Source organism: Bos indicus x Bos taurus, chromosome 6 (genome assembly GCF_003369695.1).
Source record: "Bos indicus x Bos taurus breed Angus x Brahman F1 hybrid chromosome 6, Bos_hybrid_MaternalHap_v2.0, whole genome shotgun sequence".
NCBI classification, from domain to species: Eukaryota; Metazoa; Chordata; class Mammalia; order Artiodactyla; family Bovidae; genus Bos; species Bos indicus x Bos taurus.
The window spans coordinates 17,488,255-17,510,112 of record NC_040081.1 but is presented as its reverse complement, the minus strand read 5'-3'; the positions used below and the strand labels follow the sequence as shown (position 1 = coordinate 17,510,112).

Sequence of the window (21,858 nt, the reverse complement as noted above, 5' to 3'; positions counted from 1 at the left end):
GGTGTGATTTACAGGGATGAATTGCTATGTTTACAGAAAGAAGTAAATTAAAGATTATCTTCTATGGAAAACATACAATTTTCAGAAGCCACAAGAGCAAATGTTACTGCTGAGTAACTGAGGTGCAAAGACTTGCAAGGAAGCTTTAGGGACATCCTTGCCAATCAGCCCCTGTGTTCAATTGTCAAGACCCAGAACCTCTTTCTGAAGCATCAGCAGGGTTTGGGTGCCTAGATTGTGGCTCAGTAAAGCAAACACACATCAGTTTGTTTGACTAGGGATGACGTGGTTTGACAGAACAGGGAGCAGAATTGCATTTTAAATGTAGTCCAGCCTCTGGCTTCCAGCGCTCCTTAGATTTGTGGTTACAAAACTGTTAGATAATATACCTGTCTCCTTTGCTGCTGACTCTATAGAATGCCCTTAGTGACTGAGAGCAATGACGGAACTGTGTGTTCTGAAACCACTTGCCCTGGAAGGATGTCTGACCGGTCACTGATGCCTGACGTCACCTGTTACTCACTGGGTGTGATCACAGAAGCCACTGCAGTGAAAGGCCCTCAGTAGAATCGTTGGCTTGCAGTCTTCTGGTTGCCTTCCTTCCTTCTCCATCCTAGGGTTTAAGTCCTTAGGTTATGATTTGCTTCATCCCACCCACCCAAGCTTTGGTTTGCAGGCACAACATCTGAGTTCTGACAGTTTTGTTTAGATGGATGTTGGCCTAGTTATTAGGACTGGCATGAAATGCTTTAGGTTTTCAAATCCCTTTTTCCACAGGAATGTTGGGCTGGCACAGTTACTTTCCTTTTCCTGAGAAAACTGCCCTCTCATCCTTGCTGTATCAGAGGACCTCTTCTCCTCTAAATTGAAGGGAATGTATGGATGGAAAGGTTTCTGGTTTGGCAGCAGCCAAGTTGATCTCTTTTGTACATAAGTTATTTTTGTGGGAAATGGTGTGTGGAGGTCACAGGTGGAGGAACCCTTGAGAACACTGAGTTCTGTCTGTTTTGGCTATTGTGATCAATACTTCTCTATTTTCTTACATCTTCAACTCTATATTCAGAAATAGCATAGGATGGTATAAAAAATGAGGAAATTTAAGAGGAACTAGAATTTAAGTGGTGTATGCTGGAGGTCCCAATGAAATAGATCTAGGGCTTCCCTGGTGACTCAGAAGGTAAAGAATCCGCCTGCAATGCAGGAGGCCTAGGTTCGATCCCTAGGTCGGGAAGATCCCCTGGAGGAGGGAATGGCTACTGACTCCAGGATTCTTGCCTGGAGAATCCCGTGGACAGAGGAGCCTGGCAGGCTACAGTCCACGGGGTCACACAGGATCGAACATGATTGAAGCGACTGAGGATGCACACACACAGGAAATAATCCATTAATCTCAGCTCTGTTACCCGCCCCTTCCCCAGTTTTCTGTCCACCCTCTTTTTATACTTCCTTTCTTGAAGTTCTATTTGGCATTTATGCTGAACGTGTTCTGACGTCTAAGATAGCAGTGACAGGACTGAGAGATTACGAACTGAGAAAGTACAGGAGGAGCAGAAGAGAGCCCTTGCTCTGTCCTATGAACTGCTATTGCAAATCTCCATACCTGAACACTGCTGGAAGGGAGCGGGGTGGAGAGAATGGGTGGTGGTAGTATTTTTGCTCCTGGTTTGGTTATACCTTTGGATTAAGTGTTTTTGCACTTAGAAAATCCAAGCGTTGAGTTGGGGTGGGTGAGTGGATTAAAAAAAAATTATTATGGTTTTGAAGTGAAGAATAATGTGTTCTTAAAACTGAGAACACAATGGTCGGGTGGAGTGTACGTACCTTTTTATTTGATCTCAGTGTTGACAGTTCGTACCAACCGCACAACCAGAAATTCCTGAAGGTCCACCTCAGATCTGATAAAGCGCATGCTGGATTCCATCCTGCACATCAAGGGCTTTCACAGCATTTCATGTGGTTTGCAGTGAGTCCTGCAGCTCTGTCAACAGTCCTTCTCTTCCCCGGGTACGCATCCTTTGAAAAGCGAGAAAGTAGTGAAAGTGTTAGTAATTCAAGCGTGTCCGACTCTTTGGGACCCCATGGACTGTAGCCCACCAGGCTCCTCTGTCTATGGGATTCTCCAGGCAAGAGTACTGGAGTGGGTTGCCATGCTCTTCACCAGCAGATCTTCCCAACCCAGGGATTGAACCTGTGTCTCTCATGTCTCCTGCATTGGCAGGCAGGTTCTTTACCACTAGTGCCCCCTGGGAATCCCTGTGGATCCTTTACTGCCTTCTAGATCTATCTTTTCAAGGCAGGGTCACCTGTTACTTACATTTTTGTTTTAAGGACTGTCAACTCATTGAAACCTGTATGTTCTCTCGGATTTGCCTCCTGGGCTTGGCCTGAGCCAACTTTGGAAGGAGGTTAAGTTTCCTTGAAACCAGTTTCTTACCTTGACCTCTAATCCTATTTCCCATCATCTTGTGCTACAGAACCCTACACTTAACTGTCACCTCAGCATAGTGTGTTTGGCTTTTTACAGGGGTCATCTGAATACCAGACATGTTTCCAGATCCATAAGATACTTTTCATTGGAAAATTTTTGGACAAAGATTCCTGCCCCTGTTCCTATGGTACTGAACAGGATGGTTTTCCACCTGCTTTGGAGACTGGACTGTCTTCTTACCCATCTGTATACATCTTACCCTCTTTCACCATTGCATGTCTACTTGGTGCAGTGGTGAAAGAGGGTAAGATGTGTACAGATGGGTAAAAAGACAGTACCTGTCTACGCTGCCAAAGACTTGAACCACCACTGTGATCGGCCTGGCTACGTTTCAGGGGCCAGTTGCCTAGAAGGATTGTCACTGAGTGTGAAGGGCAGCATGTCGCATAGCTGTGCGCACAGGCCCCAAGCGAATAGTCATTGATGGTCTTTCTGTATTTCTCTTCTCGTGTCTACTCTTACTTTGTTTTATTTCTGAGTATCATTCTTTGCTTTTCTAAACCTATTCAGTTGATATTAGGCTGATCCGAAGTCTTCCACCCGGTGGCCCAGCATTTCAGTATTCCATTTTCTTATGTATTCCCACTCAGTCCACTGTTCCTTCCCGTATACCTAAGGTTTGGGTTTTGTTGTTGTTTTTTAGTACAATTTTTAAAGGTTACACTCCACTTACAGTTATTATGAAATATTGGTTGTATTCCTTGTGTTGTACAATACATCCTTGAGACTTTTTTTTAAATTGGAAGATAATTGCTTTACAATGTTATGTTGATTTCTGCCATACAACAATGGGGATCCGTCAAAATTGTATATAAACCCCCTCCGTCTGGAACCTCCCTCCCCTCTCTCGTCCCACCCGTCTAGGTCATCACAGATCACCAGGCTGCTCTCCCTGTGTTATAGAGCAGCTTCCCACTACTTTCTCAGTTCACCCTATCCTCTCCTTGCCTCGCTGTGTCTGCAAGTCCGTCCATAAAACCTGTAACCCTGGGCAATCGAGGGGCAAGAAGTCATCACTTGTGCTCCACCGAAAGATGAAAGTTGATGGGTCTAAACCTTTGGGTTGACGATGGCTTATGCCCACAAGTGCATCTCCATCTCTTACACCCAGCAGTTGGTACCTCCCACGTCCCCACCCCTGTGTTGCCTGTCTCCCTGGCTCTGTCTTCTCATTGGTAACCACTAGTTTGTTCTGTATATCTGTCAGTCTGCTTCTTTTTTTGTTATATTCACTAGTTTGTTGCATTTTGTAGTAGGTTCTACATGTAAGAGAGATCTGTATGCTTAAGTTTGAATGGGTTATAAACCTTTGACTATTGTATCAAACTCCTGCCCTAGTCCAGTCTCCTGTGTCATCATGATGGCTTCTCGGGGCTTCTCCACCCTCGCCCAGGCGAGCCCTTCGCTGACCCCCTGCCACGGCACACAGATTATTGCTCTGAGAATGCTTTTCTTGATCAAGCCACTCCTTTTAAAGCAACCAGTGCATCGCTAATCCATCATTTTCAAACCTATTTAAATTATTTAACAAATTGCAGCTCTTTTAAACTGCAGATGTTTGGATCAGACATTAATACAACTATAGGCACTCCCTAGGCTGCCCACTTGACACAAGGTAGGAATACTCTGTAGAGTATTAGTAATGTGGAGGGCAGCCAAATCAAATATTAACTATTCGAAACCCCGACTTCCCCTGCAAAGAGGAAAGAGAGGAGCTTTGATCTTTTCAGTGCATAACTGTGGTGAAGTCATTGGTTATTAATATTTTTAAAAGCTTTGCCCAAGGACACACCACCACCAAGACGTATTATTAGTAACATACTGAATAATTTAAAACGTGTCACTAAAACTGGCCAATGCAATGAATAAAACCCAGTTTGAGGAGCTTCCCCCTTGGATTCTTTTTGACTTAAAAAGGAAAAAAATCACAACTGATGACCTTTGTAAATGTCACATAAATTAGGCTAACACTTGATTTATCAGCTTGTGAATTTTCTTCCTGATCTTCTTGTGTCATTCAGCTCAACGGAGACTCTCAGGCCAAAGTACAGCGGATTCTACGGCTGATCTCTGGCGGTGGATTGTCCATAACGGGATCGCACATCTTGTGTGGGGACTTCCTCTTCAGCGGCCACACAGTTGTGCTGACGCTTACTTATTTGTTCATCAAAGAATGTAAGTGATAATTCATTCCTGCTTTGTTGACTGTTGCAGTGACTGGAATCCCTAGGCCCTGAAACTGATGAGCGCTTATTCTGTTGAAATTGAGAGCCATGGAAAGAGGGGTGTGTGTGTGTATATTAAAAATCATTTCAACCAGTCATGAACACTGAAGGGTTAAGTCTTAGCCCCGGCTTCTTGCTAACATTCAGCATGCCTCCAAAATGTCTCCCTCCTTGGTTAGTACTTCTTAAGGTGTGTGCATGCTAAGTCCCTTGAGTTGTGTCCGACTTTGCAACCCTATGGACTGTAGCTCGCCAGACTCCTCTGTCTCTGGGATTTTCCAGGCAAGAATACTGGAGTGGCTTGCCATTTCCTACTCCAGGGGCTCTTCCTAACCTAGGGATCAAACCAGAGTCTCTTATAGTCTCTTGTTTTGGCAGGTGGATTCTTTACCACTAGTGCTACCAAGGTATGAAAGGCTATTTTAATGTTGGAATTAAGAGGAATCGTTGTTAAGTTTATTGCAAAAAGAATCGGTGTGCTCCAGGGCCAAATGGGAAGGACTTTTGAGTGAAATTTCCGTTTTACAGATTCATTTCATTATCCCCAATGCTTTGGTTAATGTGGAGATGAGAATGTGAAATATCTTTCCATATTTATATACTTAATTCTCATTATACAAAATTCTTGTATATTCCAATAACTTCATGGGGAGGGGGCCTAGAATAATATCTTGTTCTTTGGAAAGAGGGGTGGGGACTGTATTTGATTTTAGCTGCCAGCACATCCCCTTGTAGATTTCTGAGGCTTTGTGTAGTTGGGCCCATCCCCTTGTAGATTTCTGAGGCTTTGTGTAGTTGGGCCCATTATCTCAAAATTCTTTTCAAGTAGTGATGCTTCTTCCTCCATTTTTACCAGCTGGTCAGTATTACCCTTCATCTTCAATTGCAAGATACCCCATCCCCATGCCAGTGTTCTTTTGGAGTCTTGTCTCAATTCTGTTCACTTGCAAAGCATATCATAAGGGTCTTTGGGCAGAAAGCCGGGGAAGGAGACCTCCCTTCTGTCCCCTTTGCTCAGTTCTCTCCCTTCTTCTTTTAACCATCATCAATCCAAACAGGTTAGACCCATCAAGGTTTATCTTCCAGTGGAGCAGAGGTGAATTCTTGCCCGTAGATTGCCTGGGATATATAGGTTTTAATTCTGCTTTGAGGGCATTATGCCAAAGAGATGAGAGTCTCTGTAGTAGATGAAGTCTTTTTGTTTTTTGATGGCGATTGTATATCTTCTGAATTGTTTTCTTTCTAAATGCTACATACAAGCCTTGAGTAGGGTGAACAGTCTATTAAGTGTTGGGCCTTTGTCACACTGTCTGCCGTGAAGGCAGAGGGCCTTCGGCACCTTTCCTGTCTTCTTTATGTTCTTACACTGTTGGGGAAGTGGCAGAAGACAGGAACCTAGCTCTGTCTGGGCACCAGTATCTCCTTCAACTCCAGTCTTCTGAAATTTCTAATACCTGGTTGTTGGTTCTGAGTGGCAGGCAGAGCGATTTATGTTGTGTGTGGGGCTCATTCTAACTTCTGCTCTGGAAAGGTCCCATCTCTGTGTAAGGTCAGTCACTTTCCAGTTTAGAGGTTCATTTGGGTGGTACAATCTTCCCTCTGATCTGTACATCATAAAAGCTTATAGAAGATGAGGATGATGGCAGGGAGATGTTACAAGTTAAGAGTGAAGCTACTGTGGGTGGAAAACAAGATAATGAAGAGAAAATACCCCAGAAAACTGAGGGTCAGTTTGATAACTGAAGACGAGGTGACGTTACCAATGACAACGAGTAGACAGAGTAGTTCCTCTGTGCTGGGCACTATTCTAAGCCCTTGGTGCAGATTGGCTTATTTAATCCCTGCAGCCACCCAGGAGGGAAGCGCTGTTTTCCCCCAAAATGTTCAGAGGAAATTTAAGCATAAGGAAAGTGAGTGAATTAGCCACAGTCCACAGTTAGTAATTGAGGCTGACTTTAGCAGTTCCACTATCAGTTTTGTGGCTCTGTTTAGAATTTTTGGAAACCCAAGTCATCTGATCTGGTAGAATTGCTAAGAAATGGACAGAGGAGCCTGGTAGGCTGCAGTCCGTGGGGTTGCTAGGAGTCGGACACGACTGAGCAACTTCGCTTTCACTTTTCACTTTCACGAATTGGAGAAGGAAATGGCAACCCACTCCAGTATTCTTTCCTGGAGAATCCCAGGGACGGGGGAGCCTGGTGCGCTGCCGTCTATGGGGTTGCACAGAGTCGGACACGACTGAAGTGACTTAGCAGCAGCAGCAGCAGCAGCCTGGATGTTGGCTTATTGTTGTTCCTTTACCTCAGCACAATAGGGCAACTTCATAATTATTTCTCTACTTTAATAAAGGCAAGTGCAGTACGTAGACACGTTTCCTTCCAAAGGTATGGTTTGGGCTTGAGATCTTTAAACTTGTGTAAGTTTGCATATAGCAAGGAAAGAATTACATTCTGCTTTCTCTAAGCTTTGGTGAGAAAGAAAAGGGCAAATCTGTAACACTGGATACGAACCCAACTTTAGGATCCGCTCTGTATGTGAGCCACGTATCCCATGTTTAGGTCCGCTTCCTATGCAATTAGGGGAAACAGTCAGCTTCTAAATTATACCATGTATTGTTGTTATGAGTAAGCAGTGGATCCAGTGGTTTCTTTGAAGATTCTGCTGCTAGGGTTAGACGCATCATTTGTATATTTTTGCTTTCCCGACTTTTGATCGTTTGGGACACTCCTTGTTTGACATTCTGTTGTCATGAGTGGATTATCATCAGGACCTAGGTTCCTTCCTTATAAAGTTAGCCTGGAGAAATCCACCTAGCTCTTAGTACCAAATGTCTTACTAGTTGAGAAAACCTTTTCTTTCTTTTTCTTTTTCACCTTGCTACTACACAGAGTCCATTGTCTCTGGTAGTCATTGACAAGCAGGGATGGGATCCCACACAGAGAGTGGAGTTCATTAAGAATTGTCATCATCTCTCAGCTCAAGGTTATCCCTGGCGATAGAATGAGAGAGCAGAGAGGATTACCATTTTACCATTTCTGTTTCAAAATAGTTTGTATTAAATCTTTTATTTGGGTCCACCAGTGTTCTCAATTAATGAGCAGTGGTCCCAGTGTAGTAGCTAGAAGGGAATATATTTTTATGGGAGAGCAGTGCTAGGGTGTCTAGATATTCCCAAAGCCTGATTTTCAATTCTGTGAGTAGTAAATTGGTCATTCGGGCCACCTCCTTACTCCCCACCTACTTCAGCTTTGCTTCTTGTGTGTAAGTGTTAATCGCTCAGTCGTGTCCGACTCTTTGCAACCCCATGGACTGTAGCCCACCAGGCACCTCTGTCCATGGGATTTTGCAGGCAAGAATACTGGAATGGGTTGCCATTTCCTCTTCCAAGCGATCTTCCTGACCCAGGGACGGAACCAGGGTCTCCTGCATTGGCAGGCAGATTCTTTACTGTCTAAGCCACCAGGGAAGCCCCTCTTGTGGATAAACCAACACAAAGTAGTTCTGGTTTGCTCAAGCATTTTGAACTTTTAAGGTAAATAGCAGGTGACCCGTGAGGATGGGAAGGAAGCAAGGTTGGTGTGAGATTTCAGGGAAGGGTAAGGGCTGTGGTGCTGGAGAATGCATATTTAGTGAAAGCTCCAGATTTCTGCATGTTACTTCAGTTTTTAACATTCAGAGCCTAACAGAACTGTTATGGGGACTGGATCTGACCCCCCACATTACGGAAGTAAGGCTTCTCCCGGCTATAAAATTCTCAGATTCCATGAGCTATTGGCTGGAACCTAGTGGCAGGATGAAGCAAGTAAGAATTGATGAGTTGTACATTCAGAAGTAGGAAATCAGACTTTCAAATACAAATACAGGTTTATCATCTTACTGTTCCACATTGGACCTAAAGAGCAGTAGCTATTTTATTTTTTATTTGAAGCATGCCTGATTTGATGGGTCATGTAAAGTTCTAGAAATGAATCTTTTTGCTGTTCAACCATTCTTCCACACTTGAAAGTAAATATCACTATAAAAATAATCACAGTTAAATATGAAATAAATTTCAGTATTAAATTATTATCTTTGTGAGCTAATAAAGCTTTAAAATAGAAAAAAAAAACAGTTATTCAAGAGAAAGAAGACTTATTAGAAATGAGTGCTGGTTCCATTTATACCTGTGTCATTACCGCCTGTGTGGGAAGGTTGGGGGTGCAGGATCATGTTTAACCTGTGAAGGGCCTTGCTGCTGCTGCTAAGTCACTTCAGTCGTGTCTGACTCTGTACGACCCCATAGACGACAGCCCACCAGGCTCCCCCATCCCTGGGATTCTCCAGGCAAGAACACTGGAGTGGGTTGCCATTTCCTTCTCCAATGCATGAAAGTGAAAAGTGAAAGTGAAGTCGCTCAGTCGTGTCTGACTCTTAGCGACCCCATGGACTGTAGCCTTCTAGGCTCCTCCATCCATGGGATTTTCCAGGCAAGAGTACTGGAGTGGGGTGCCATTGTCTTCTCCGGTGATGGGCGTTAGTTCTCTCTTAAAGCTGATCAGTGTCATGAACTTAGTGGCCTCACTAGGTAAGGTCAAACCCGTAAGTGAGTTAGCAAGAATCCTAAGCTTTTACTTTGCTGCTGTTGTTCAGTCACTAAGTCATGTCTGACACTTTTGCAACCCCATGGACTGTAACCCACCAGGCTCCTCTGTCCATGAGATTTCCCAGGCAAGAATGCTGGAGTGGGTTTCCATTTTCTTCTCCAGAAGCCACATCTTCTTCATTGCGGTGGATTCTTTACCACTGAGCCACCTGGGAAGCCCAAGCTTTGTATAGGGACTGTCCTGTAGTTGCTATTGGCAGTAACAGTATAAAATTGCTAAGAATCAAAATATTGCTAGGCACAAATGCCATTTTTCTCTCCCTGCAGAAATGAAAATAAGTTTATATGTAAGAATGAAAATCACTCTTGCTTTGTCATCCCTTGTTTTCATAGACAATACCTTTTTCTTTTGACTTCTACCCTTTTTCTTTCCAGTGGGGTCCCTACAGGAGCCAGTGTGAGCCAATGCCAACCTAATGTGAAATAATTCTGTTCTCTTCCTTATTACTAACCTGCGTGAGCAAAACCTAGAGCAGTGTTAGCAGCCTGAGCAGGGAAATGACTATTAGACCTGCTACCAGCAGCCTCCCCTGCCCCCCTGACCCTCAACCTGAGCAAATCCTGGGCGGTTCACAGTGACTCATAATTTTGGGTTATCCATTTTCTCCGCCAGTGACTTCTTGGCCTTAGAAAGACTTCTCGCAGGTCTTTAGGGTAGACTGTCGTCATTCAGTTCATCTCGGGGAATGCTTCTTACCTCTGCCACTTTTCTGCTGTCCAGATTCGCCTCGCCACTTCTGGTGGTATCACTTAATCTGCTGGCTGCTGAGCGCTGCCGGAATCATCTGCATTCTGGTAGCACATGAACACTATACCGTCGACGTGATCGTTGCCTATTACATCACAACTCGGCTCTTCTGGTGGTACCATTCCATGGCCAACGAAAAGGTAAGAGCCTTGAAATTATCCTTGGATAAGTTCTTTAAAGGCAGGGGACCCCCTTTTCACACAGCGGGGATTTCATGTAGCTTAATGGGAATAACTGGAGAAGAAAATGGCAATCCACTCCAGCACTCTTGCCTGGAAAATCCCATGGACGGAGAAGCCTGATAGGCTACAGTCTATGGGGTCGCAAAGGGTCAGACACGACTGAGCGACTTCACTTACGTATGTACTTAATGGGAATAGCTGCTGTTGCCACCTAAATGGGTGGTTGAGGTCAGGTGACTTATAGGGATGACTGCCTCTTAAAGAATGCCACAAATATAAATGACAGTTAAGGGTAAAATGCTGTGTAATTATAAAGCACAGTGTTTTACTCATCAGGTAATGTATAGGAGAATTAAAATTGAGTAAAAATTTAGGAGCCTTCTCTGTAGAGGCTTTGTTGTGCAGCTAGGTGAGACAGTGCTTGCACTCGGAGAACTTATTTTAAGGAAGACACCAACTCTTTTAAAGTCAGGCAAAAATGAGTAACTAATGAATAACTGGACTTTGTACATCTTTCAGTGGTACTATGCTCTCTGACTTCCTTTCTTATCCTTCCTTCCTTATTTCTGCTGCCTCTTGTTCCCATATGACTCTCTTTTTCTTCTCCCATTCATTCTCAAAGAGGTGGCTCAGATGTCATCTCTTCTGAGAAGCCTTGCCTATCTCCTGCTCTCTGCCTCTAGTCTCAAGACAGAATGATCCCTTCACCGTGTCTTCCTAGCCTTAGTGTATGTCCTTGGTGTTAACAGGGTTAGTCTGCGTGCCATGACTTACTTATCTGGGGATGTGAGAAAAAAAGTGAAAGTGTTAGTCACTCACTTGTGTCTGACTCTGCGATTCTATGGACTATAGCCTGCCAGGCTTCTCTGTCCATGGGATTTTCCAGGCAAGAATACTGGAGTGGGTTGTCATTCCCTTCTCCAGGGAATCTTCCCAACCCAGGGATTGAACCTGGGTCTCCTGCTTTGCAGGCAGACTCCTTACTGTTTTAGCCTCCAGCGAAGCCCACTTATCTTGGGATAGTCTGATTATTGTCCGATACCATATTTTCCATATTGTCTGATGCTTACAGTGTTATGAGAATTTGTGAACAATGAAATATGCTATTCCCTATGGATCTAACTCCAGTTCTCGTTAGTGTTGTGCCCACTAATAAATGCCCTTTCTATGGATTACTTCATTTGTCCTTGTGGCTCTGTTTCCTACTTACATCTTCCTTCTTCCGGTCCCATCTAGATACCTACTAACGCCACTGAACCGGAATCTTCATCTTTCCCCTTAAAGTCTGTCAGCCTTATGAGCTCTCCTTTCACTCTTCCGTCTTCCTTGAGCCATAGATCTGACCACTCACACATCCTGAAAATTTTTCCTCCTGGAGATCTCTCACATCCATTCCTGAGTCTCCATTTCTTCCTGGAATCACAGGCAGATTTGCCTGAGCCACAAAGAGGGGAGGGTGGAGCCAGAGTCTTGTCAGAGTTGATGCATGCGTGCTAAGTCGCTGCAGTTTTGTCCAACTCTTTGCGACCCCATGGACTGTAGCCTGGCAGGCTCCTCTGTCCATGGGGGTTCTCCAGGCAAGAATACTGGAGCAGCTTGCCATGCCCTTCTCCAGGGGATCTTCCCAACCTAGGGATTGAACCTGTGTTTCTTATGTCTCCTTCATTGGCAGGCGGGTTCTTTATCACTAGCGCCCCCTGGAAAGCCCTATCAGAGTTGGGGAAAGGAGCAACAACGACTGTTGGCTTGTGATCCAGATTCTGCTGGTTTCCCTGTTCAGTTAATGCAAATGACAGTTTAATTAAGAAGCAAAGTAGGATGCAAATCGTGAAAAATATGTCTTGTTTTCCTGTTCTTTACCTTTTACAGAACTTGAAGGTGTCTTCACAGACTAATTTCTTGTCTCGAGCGTGGTGGTTCCCCATCTTTTATTTTTTTGAGAAAAACGTACAAGGCTCGATCCCTTGCTGCTTCTCCTGGCCTCTGTCCTGGCCTCCTGGCTGCTTCAAATCATCTTGCAAGAAGTACTCACGGGTTCAGAAGATTGGCGAAGATAATGAGAAATCTACCTGAGGAGCAGAGCAGAGGCATCGGCTCTTACACCAAAAGAGTTATCGCTGTAACCAAAGGTATAGTTTTGATTTTTATTTTAGGAAAACTGATCACTAAAGGAAGAAGCGGACCAAGTTTTGTGCAAGTGATTAGAAAGATGAACGAAGTATTACCCTTTGACTGGTTTTTTTTTTTTTAATTCATCCTGAGAAAGTTAAAATTCTCCTTCGGCTCTTCATTCATTGGTGACAAGCCCTCCAACGGGGATTTTACTAATGAGCTTGTTAAAGAGGTGCCAAAGAACATGCTACTCCTTCCTTATTCTTTCTCCAGGAAAGCTCTCTACTTCAGAATTTTTTCAGGATTTTTTTTTTTCCTCCAAGGTCAAAAGAATTTGTTAAAATTTTAAATAAATAAAGATATCTGGATATAGACAGCTACTGTGTAAATAAAATCTCCAAATGTTGAGAGTGGTTTTTAGCGTTCGGCTTCGCAGCCGTGGGTTGTGAGTGACCTTTGGGTGAACCTTGCTTCTGCCCTACCTCAGGGGAGGTCAGGGTCAGGTCTGGGAATATGTGCTGCTGCTACCAGCCAATGTACTATGTGTCACTTTCACTTTATTTTTTTTTTTAACTGATAATTTTATAACTTAAAAAGTGAACTAAGTCAATAGAGAAGTATTTGAGACACCCCACAGATTTCACATGTGTGTAAATATTTCGAGATCCCTATGACAGGTTTAGAGGAGACATGGTGCTGTGTATGCGAATGAGGGGGGCTTCTGTTCTCCACTTGGTAAATTCACACCTGTACCCCCCAAGGCAGCCAACAGTGTAGCACAGGCTGAACATACATGCGTGTGTAAACTGACACTCCTGCCCTGTGGGGAACAAGCCTGTGTTTTTCTGCCAGGTCACACACACCCTGGCTGAGATCTGTCATGGAGCTGTGAATTGGAACTCAGAAATCCAATTGGTCACATGTCACTGAAAACCATTTCTTCCTAGTTCCACTGTGCTTTGTGGAAAAACCAAGATGGGGTCCAAAAGTTGATCTCATCCTTGCCTTTTAGCAAGAGACTCGTTTCTTATGTACTGGTCCTAAGGACACATACCACAGTTGAGCAATTTTACTTTGACCCTGAAATGATGCCACGGTGCTGCACTGTAATCTGCGGTTGGAATGGGTGCGTTAGGTGGTGACGGCTCCTCAGTAAAGGGGGTAGCTGTTTCTCAAGTTCTTTCAGGTGATGTTAAAAAAAAAAAAAAAAGATGGATTTTTAAAAAATCCGGCCAGATTTAGTGCATTGTTTAATGCTGTTGAATCTTTTGGATAATTCTTGGCTTGATTTCTTTAAACATCTAGTAATCATAGAAAAAAATTTAAGGTTACAAAATCATCAACAGTAGTCAGAGAGGGGAGAAGTCAGTATGGGTAGCAGGAGGCAGCTACATTTATATTGATGGTAAAGAACTCTCCCCACTTAGAATGGAAAACACCCCTAAGTTCGTCATTGTCGATGAGTCGGCCTCGACTCGGTACACAAAATTGAACTTTACCTTGTCTAAGAGAAGCACAAAACAATTCTGTTCAGAAGGGTCATCATCCTTTGGTGCTAAAATTCTGTGCATGTTTTCTGTATGATTCTTTCTGTAAAAGAGAAACACTAAAGGTTGAATCAGAAGGCAGAAAGACTAACTTACTTATTTAAAACACGAATTGAAACCCTATACATCCTTGGCAGGTTTTGAAATGCAAGAAGTCTTTCCAGTATTTATTAGTAAGTCAATAAGAACCATATGTACAGCTTACGTGGTGTATTTAGCTATAATTCTACATAATTTTCACTTATTTTCATTTGTTAAACATTGACGCTTGCGATAAGACAATGTATTCTACTTGAAAATACTGATTTTAAATTTCTCCTGTCTAATTGTGAGGAAAAGTGTCTGACACAGAAGCTTGAGTTTTGTTCTCCTAACACTGATATATTCCTTGAGCCTTGAATTCAAATAAAACAACTTGATATACCTTAGAGCCTCATTCAGCTATATCTGGCATAACCCACTCTTTTTCAAATTAAGTAAGGAAAGGTGTTTAAGCTTTAAAAATCATGGTGTATTGATTATTGGACAACCTTGAAAACAGTATAAACTTTGCATTTTAATCAAGTAATCCAGTTTTTGTTTTTTTAAATGCCATCACCTTTTGAAGAACTTTAAAAACATCTATGACCCCATGTAAGGACACTGCTGCTCCCATGTATATGCCACTGCTCTTTAATAAATGCTGTGGAAGCATGTGGTATGACAGTAAGGGGAGAGGGGAATATTAGAGTTTCTAGATGGGAAAATAAGAGAAATAGCAAAACCCATTTACATTTAGGAAACCAAACTTGAGGTTCAACCCCATATGCCTCTTGGGGATATAAAACATAAACAACTATTAGTCTTACTGTGGTGATAATTTCACAATATGTACAAATAGATCATTACATTGTAAACCTAAAATTCATATGATGTTTTATGTCAATTATACCTCGATTGAAAAAAAACGTAATTATGAGCTTGCCTTTTGAAATAACATAAGATCTTATCTATTATCCTTGTTTTTGTAAGCCAGTGCTCCAGTTTGAAGCTTTTTCTGTGATGAAGTCCTTGGTGCAATATTTCTATAATATATAATTTCTACGAATGATGCCACATTTAAAAAAAAATCTTTCAAGTGAAAATGAGTTCCTTTCAGATTCTTTTTTTTTTTTTTTTTTTGAGTTCCTACATTAGCTCTGAAAATAAAGTCTTCTTACCCACTCAGTTCCACCCAAGGTAATTTGGAATTTGGTATTTAATTTCCTGGCATCTTGGGAAACGAGTTTTGCTATGGAAGGAAGGTGGTTGTGACTGAGCCGGTTGATGACAGCGCATAAGGTTCTTTGCTGTACAGCAGTGCCCTCTTGTGGAAATATGTTATATGACTTGGAACACAAACTAGACACAAGGGTATTTCCAAGGTTTTAAAGGTGTTTTAAAGTTATTATTTTTACCAGTAATCTGAAAGCATCATGCAAAAGTAATAATTTTTTTCAAAAGGAATTATTTTAAAGGCATTTTAAACCTTTTCCAAAGGGAAAATGTACTTAGGTCACAGGGGTTATAGTTCTAATATTTTATCCATCTGATCAAAGAAAATGTGCAGACCATTTTTACCTCTCACTATCACAATCATTAATGTCTCCCTTTATAACTTCCTATTCTTTGTTTACCTTGAAACACCAAGTTTGCCATCTTTCTCGTGTGTGTGTGTGTGTTTTTTTTTTTTACATGCTAGAATTCATGCAGTTACTTTTTTGAGTTAACATCTTGTCCCTTGAACATTTTGAATATTTCTCTTAAAATTCTTTTATATTGTTGACTTTGTTTTGCGCTGGAAAGCTGATTTCAAATGTTAGCCGGTCTTAACACCCTCACTCCTGTAGTGTAAGGAAGTGTGAGAAGGAATTTCTTAATAAATGAGTTTACATGTTTAAATCGGACATATTATAATTAATATGCTATATGTTGAAGGCTTTTCTATTTGTATGTATAGTCCTTTTTTAATGTCATTGTGTTGCAATAATTTAACTCCTTTGACTTACTTGCTAAAAATATTTCTTCTATTAAGAAGTGCTCTTGACTTCAATACCTAAACACTGAAAATCATGTCGAAAGGTACCCAAAGATAAGTTTTTATACAGATACACACCTTGTAAGTTCTGATTTATTTTATTACTCATTAAGATAACTATGTTGTGTTCTGAATGAATCATGAATAAGAATAGCTGTTTATTGTGGATTTATTTAAAACTGTCCTTTAAAAGAAAACGAAGAAGCTATAAGCTAATCTAATTGCCAAGTTGGAATTCATTATTTAGTTTACCTCCTATGCAATGATTGATGCTGCAAAATGTATGGTTATGTTTTGCTATATTCACAAAAGAAATATTACAAGGTTTGAGAGGTAGCTAATTGCATCTTTCGGAAATTTACTGTACTGTTTCAATGTGTTAAGTGCCTTGTTGTAAAGTAAAATTCTAAGTCTAGAATTCGTTATTTTCCTGACATATATTTTTCATTATGATATATACTGTATATTATTGTAATAGTTTTATTAAATGCTTATGTTTTAATTAAATATGTAAATTTCAGAAACTCTTTTCTCCTACCCACTGGTACCTTAATCATTGGTCTGTCGTACAGATTTGAATTCAGGTTCTTTTTTTCAAAAGAGGAAATTCTCTTAGTTTAGAAATATGTTTTCCATGCTTGTGCTTTTGTGTTTGTTGAAACATTTCAGGAGGAATTTGGGCGTGTTAACTATAGTTTGTACTTCAAAATGCCATTTTACATTTACATTTTAAGTGCCTAATTGTTAGTTAAAACTAATTTATTTTCTATTCTATAAAAGAATGTGTCTACTTGGTTTCTAATCTCTTTGGCTTTGCTTAAAAAAAAAAAAAAAAAGCAAGAGCCTATACTTTGTATTTACCCAATAAACCACCATGACATCAACAGTCTTTTCAAAATTAGTATTATGGGTTTTCTTCAATTAAAACAGATTATTGCTTTCTTTAAATGTTTGTAAAAATTATTTAGTTTTAAGTAGTTATTAAAACCACAGGAGGGTTATTTTCTTCAAGCACTATTTTTTAAATAAGCTGATAACATCATACTAATTAAACTGGGGTGTGTTATTTTCCTGCCCTTGGATTTAAGATGAGAAATAATTCACAACAGTGTAAGGTCATTCGTGGAAAGGTATAAAATCAGGTCCCTGCTCCATAATTCAGAGTCTCATTGTTCACAGAGTAAAAAATAACAAAATGATAAATCATTAATTCTTCAAGGAAAGCAGAGTCCTTTCTGTTGCTCAATTCTGAAAGAAATTATCATCCTCTTCTTTCACAAAGTGAGCCCCAAGGTAATGTCCTTAGCCAGACTTCAGTAGGCACTGCAACAGTGCTTTGCTATAAGTTGTTTTAGGCCCCCTGATAAAAGATGAAGGCATGACCTTCAAAGGACCTCAGTGGGATGAGGGGACAAGGGTAAGATAATATGGTTCAAAGATCAAATTGTTGGATAATTCAGGTTTCTTTGGATTATCTGGAAATGATAGAGTGAGTCTAAATCACAGTAGTCTATTCATCACCTCCACCCCAGTTTTGGATGAAAAACTTGTTCCATCCTTCTGTTTGAAATATTGGCTTGCTGATTTTGCTGGCCAGAGCCTCAAAGATTGCCTTTTTTATCAAGAATGCATGATACAAGGAACTAACGTGCTGTTTGACAAACCTTGACACCTAACTTTTCCCTTTCCTTAAAAAAAATTTTTTTTGTTTTGTTTTTGGCTGCACTGGATCTTCGTTGCTGTACGTGGCTTTCTCTGGTTGCAGAGAGCAGAGGCTACTCTCTAGTTTTGGCACCCAAGCCTCTGATTGCGGTGTGGCTTCTCCTCTTGCTCAGCACGAGCTCTAGAGTGAGGACTCAGTTGTGGCCCATGGGCCCAGTTGCCCCAGGGCATGTGGGATCTTCCTGGACCAGGGATCGAACCCATGTCCCCTGCATTGGCAGGAGGATTCTCAACCACTGGACCACCAGAGAAGTCCTGACATTTCATTTTCTTCTAATAAAATATATAAGACTATCAGAAGCATAGTACTAGATTACTCACCAAATAATGAGTAATAATGCGTGTTAGAATAGTGGATTATGCACTGCTGTTGCTACTGCTGCTAAGTCACTTCAGTCGTGTCCGATTCTGTGCGATCCCATAGACGGCAGCCCACCAGGCTCCCCTGTCCCTGGGATTCTCCAGGCAAGAACACTGGAGTGGGTTGCCTTGTCCTTCTCCAATGTGTGAAAGTGAAAAGTGAAAGTGAAGTCGCTCAGTCGTGTCCGACTCTTCGAGACCCCATGGACTGCAGCCCACCAGGCTGCTCCGCCCATGGGATTTTCCAGGCAAGAGTGCTGGAGTAAGGTGCCATCACCTTCTCTGGGATTATGCACTACTGTGTGGCTAGAGCATATTTAATTTATATGTGGCAGATGTACAATGAGCCATCTCATTTTACAGTTTTTATGCTTGACATACATTCTTGAATCTTTACAAAATCCCACAAGGTAGACAAGGAAAGAGTTGGTGACCTCGTTTTGTGAGATGAAAGAGCTAAGAAGTGTTACAGCTGGAACCTGAATCTTGTTTTCTCTGGTTTTCTGCCTCCCTGTGATAATTACTATGGTTACCATCACTGTTCAGAGGTTTTGTTTTTGTAGTTGTTGTTGCTTGTTTTTGGAGAAGTTTATTCTCTTATCGACCAATTCGTTTGTTGAGAGGGAAACTGATCCTTGGAACAAGTTCTTTGTCCAATGCTGCTGATTTTTTCTTATAGTTGGGATTTACTACATTTCAGAGGGGGAGAAAAGTCAACTCTTCTCCTGCAAAATGGCCTTGAAAATAAATAAATCTCTGGGTTTGAGCTTACAAATTTGTTACAATAAAACAAAGTTATTACAAGTATCCCTTATAGGATGCTAAAGCTAAATCACTTCAGTTGTGTCCAACTCTGCGATCCCATGGACTATAGCCTACCAGGCTCCTCTGTCCATGGGATTCTCCAGGCAAGAATTTTGGAGTGTGTTGCCATTTCCTCCAATAGTACATAATTACTGTCATGCACCTTAGCCTTACACAGGTTGGGGTGGTGGTGGTTGGGGAGTGAATAGGTTTTATCTCTAAATGTGACTCTCAGGGATTAGTCTCGAGGGGAAATCAAAAGGAGGAAGAGATACATTGACCTGCTTTCAAAGGACGGCAAAGCTCTGAGGAAATGGAACTGAGTCTTGGGACACATCGTGGTCTGGGTTGATTCTGGGCTCCCCAAAGGACCAAAGTGAAGCCATAGGATTGTTTGGCCCTAGTGTGAACTGGTGAGTTCTCTGTACTAAAAATCTGTCCAACACATGTGCTTGCATCCGACCAAGTGTCTGGGCACACTTTGCCTCAGTTCTTGTTTCCAAGAAGTTATCTTTCTCTACCTAAATTCCTTTAAGCTACCATGATCAGGCACTGCAAGTTGGTGTCCTCTTGTTTAACACCAGGCGAGTCTCATTGTGCTCCTTTTACACTTGAAGGAACTCTGACTGAGAGAGAGAAACGGGGCACACAACTGCTGATGGGCACACAACTGTCCAAGCCCGTAATTTCCCCATTGCACCAGTGGGATGGAAGAATCACCCCACATGGGAGGAATGAAGGAGGAGAAGAATGGCCTCTTGCAGAAATCTTTTGACAACCAAGTTTTGTGTTGTTGAGAGCAAAGTTGAGCAGTGCGTGACCTTGAGCTCTATAAGATGCTATGACCCACATTCTGCAAATGTCCTGTCTCCACGTTAACTCGAGTCCTTTCATCTCTGTGTTCTTTTCTTCTTTATAACCCCATGCCCTGTAACCGATGTGCAATGATAGCATCTTCCCTCTCCTTTCATCACACACCTGCCTCCGGCAGATGGCAGGAGCCCTGGGTCTGCAAGGAGACTCCCCCCAGAGCACACACCCCAGGGTCCCCAGGCACACAGCGCTTTGCAGGGAGGGAGCCATACTTTGTGAACATACTTTGTATTACATCTGGTCAATTTCCTAGTCCATGGTTTGAAGGGAATGTTTACATTTGACACCAGGGGAAAGACATTTCCCTGATGTCCTAGTCGTTTAAGCTGTTTTAACAAAATACCATAACCTGGGTAGCTTAAACAACAAACACTTCTCCTGATTCTGGAGGTTGGGAAGTCGGAGGCCACGGTGCCAGCATGGTCAGTTTCTGGTGAGGCCCATCTTCCCTGTTTCCTCTCACGTGGGACATGGCACATAGAGAGAGCTCTGATCTCTTTCTCTTCTTCTAAGGACCCTTTCATTACCCGTATGACCTCTAAACCCAATAACCTCCCAAAGACCACACCTTTGAATACAGTCCTCTAGAGGTTTTATTTCAACATGATGGATTTGTGTGTGGGGGGGGGGGGGGAGGGGGACACAAACATGTAGTCCATAACATCTGGGTTTCAAATTTGTATAAAATCAGACATTTGATTTTACACAGATACATTTTTTAAAAGCAAAGTGCACTTTTTATCAGCTCTGAAGCTCTTTGGGCCCCGAGTCTCTTCTGATCTGGGAGCCTGTTGATGAATGCAAGGCACTTGCCCGCTGCTTCAATGAGCAGCCCCTCTGTCCTGGTCAGGCTGCTCTCCTCCTGGTCTGCTGTGCTGCAGCGCCCAGTCCAGCCACGTGAGGTGCTGCCCCAGATTGTCACCTGCCTGCTGAAGAAGGCAGGGGACATGGTGGCCCTGTGTTCTCTGGGTTTGAATCTCGCTTCTTCCAGTACTGGCTGAGGTGAAGACCTGAAACACGTTGCCTAACCTCTGCGCCTCGGTTTCTTTATCTGTGGGATGGAAATCGTAACAGTCCCTGTCTCACAGAACTGGTGAAAGAAATGAAAGGGGTTGTTATAAGGGACACATTCAGTGTTAGCCAAATGCACTTAAATCTTCTGAGTACAGTAGTTCTAACTCTGAAGTTATTCGTGTATATCCAGATCTTGCTTGTCCTAAAAGTTCAGCAGAAGTCTCATCTCCTGAAAGCTTTGCCTTACTTCTCTGAATCTGAATTCCTCCCTAAAAGATACATGCAAAAAAAATTGTCAAAATGTGAGATACACCCACTGGTTTAAGATCTTAAAAGACAAGCCCTGTTAATATACCAAATTAAAGTTCCTTCAGAGAAAGAATTGTCTTAGTATTTGTCCCAGTGTCTAAGTAAGTTCTTACCACAGCAAGTATTTGTTGAATGATATTTTTCTACCTCCTAACATCATGTTGCAGATTGGAGGTAATGTACAGTAAAGCAGTTGATAGTGCCTGATTATATACGTCTATTATATATTGGGGCTTCCCTGGTGGCGCAGAGGTTAAAGCGTCTGCCTGCAATGTGGGAGACCTGGGTTCAATCCCGGGGTCAGGAATAATGCCTAATTAGAAAATAAACTTCATGGAATTTTAAAATTTTATTGGAAGTAGTTTTAGAATTTTTAAATTGCAAGAACTTAATAATTCTCTACTTAATTCAAGATACATATGTTTGTCATGCTGTACAAGCTTTTTGGATTTCAGTTGAGAACAATGTCAGGTGTTTGAGCTTATGTTCTAAAGTCCCCACATCACCTACCTTCCCCACATTTACCACACTAGATAAAAACAAGCCCCCCCCATATTTATTCCAGTATAATTTTAATAGAAGTTGGAAATAAACTAAGTATTTCTTAGCAGAGGACTGGACTACCGTTGTGACGTACCTGTAGTCTTGGTTTCGTCTCTGCCCCTTTACAGGACAGTCAAAATGATTCTATTAAAACATCAGTGTTAAATAAGAAGAGCGGTGCCATTTATGGGCAGCAGGGGGAATCTGTGTAAGCATATAAGTAATCTGAGAGG

At 42.0% G+C, this 21,858-nt stretch overlaps 1 protein-coding gene across 9 annotated transcripts in view; it reads left to right on the top strand.

Annotated features, from left to right (window-relative positions):
* SGMS2 (sphingomyelin synthase 2) overlaps positions 1–16,901 on the top strand; it is a 98,512-nt gene extending 81,611 nt beyond the window's left edge. For all 9 annotated transcript variants that reach the window (XM_027543879.1, XM_027543874.1, XM_027543882.1 and 6 more), the window contains 3 exons: positions 4,510–4,663; positions 10,077–10,243; positions 12,155–16,901. In XM_027543879.1, the coding sequence (XP_027399680.1) occupies positions 4,510–4,663; positions 10,077–10,243; positions 12,155–12,358 (525 nt within the window). In that variant the 3' untranslated portion in view covers positions 12,359–16,901. The remainder of the gene's footprint in view (positions 1–4,509; positions 4,664–10,076; positions 10,244–12,154) is intronic.
* Positions 16,902–21,858: the final 4,957 nt, after the last annotated feature.